We start from the raw sequence: 878 nt of genomic DNA, 5'->3' as shown, positions 1-878 counted from the left end.
CTGCTGCTGCTCCTGCTGCTGCTCCTGCTGCTGCTCCTGCTGCTGCTCCTGCTGCTGCTCCTGCTGCTGCTCCTGCTGCTCCTGCTCCTGCTCCTGCTGCTGCTGCTGCTCCTGCTGCTGCTGCTGCTGCTCCTGCTGCTGCTGCTGCTGCTCCTGCTGCTGCTATGGCCTCAGCTTTGCTGCCTTTCCCGCTGCACCTCCACTTCGAAATGTGTCCTTTATTCCCACTCCAGCCCACAAAGACCTGCACACCTGCTGCTGCTGCTGCTGCTGCTGCTGCTGCTGCTGCTGCTGCTGCTGCTGCCAGGCTGGCACATAGAGTGCTCCGCAATGGCCTCCGCTTTGCTGCCTTTCCCGCTGGACATCCACAGCGGCGGAATTGATCTTCGCTTTCCCCACCACGACAACGAGTTGGCCCAAACCGAAGCTGCCAAGGACCGCCCCCAGTGGTCAGCAGCAGCAGCAGCAGCAGCAGCAGCAGCAGCAGCAGCAGCAGCGGGAGCTAGGAGCAGCAGGGGCACCAGCAGCAGCAGGAAGCAGCAGCAGCAGCAGCGGCAGCGAAAGCTAGGAGCAGCAGTAGCAGCAGCAGGGGCTAGCAGAAGCAGCAGCAGCAGTAGTAGCGGGAGCTAGCAGCAGCAGCAGCAGCAGCAGCAGCAGCAGCAGCAGCAACAGAGGGGAGACAAAGGGTTAGAGAGCCAGGGAGGGATCTAGCAGCTAGCTGCAGCTAGCTGCAGCTAGCTGCAGCTAGCTAGCTGCGCGGCAGTTAGCCATGTAGCAGCTAGCTAGCCAGGCAGCAGCTAGCTGCACAGCACAGCGCTGCTGCAGCCGCTGCTGCTGCTGCTGCTGCTGGCTGCCCTCGCCTTCCCCGCACCTGCTGC

General features: G+C 63.3%; 1 protein-coding gene across 1 annotated transcript; it reads left to right on the top strand.

The window, feature by feature from the left end:
- Positions 1-330: 330 nt before the first annotated feature.
- ENH_00034850 (cysteinyl-tRNA synthetase, putative) lies at positions 331-630 on the top strand (the record flags this gene model as incomplete). The annotated part of the gene is made up of 1 exon (XM_013580366.1): positions 331-630. The coding sequence occupies one exon, from the start codon at positions 331-333 to the stop codon at positions 628-630; it is 300 nt and encodes a 99-aa protein (XP_013435820.1).
- Positions 631-878: the final 248 nt, after the last annotated feature.

This window comes from Eimeria necatrix, genomic scaffold (genome assembly GCF_000499385.1).
Source record: "Eimeria necatrix Houghton genomic scaffold, Enh_scaff2547, whole genome shotgun sequence".
NCBI lineage: Eukaryota > Apicomplexa > Conoidasida > Eucoccidiorida > Eimeriidae > Eimeria > Eimeria necatrix.
The sequence above is the reverse complement of the archived record's forward strand: the minus strand, read 5'-3'. Positions and strand labels throughout refer to the sequence as shown.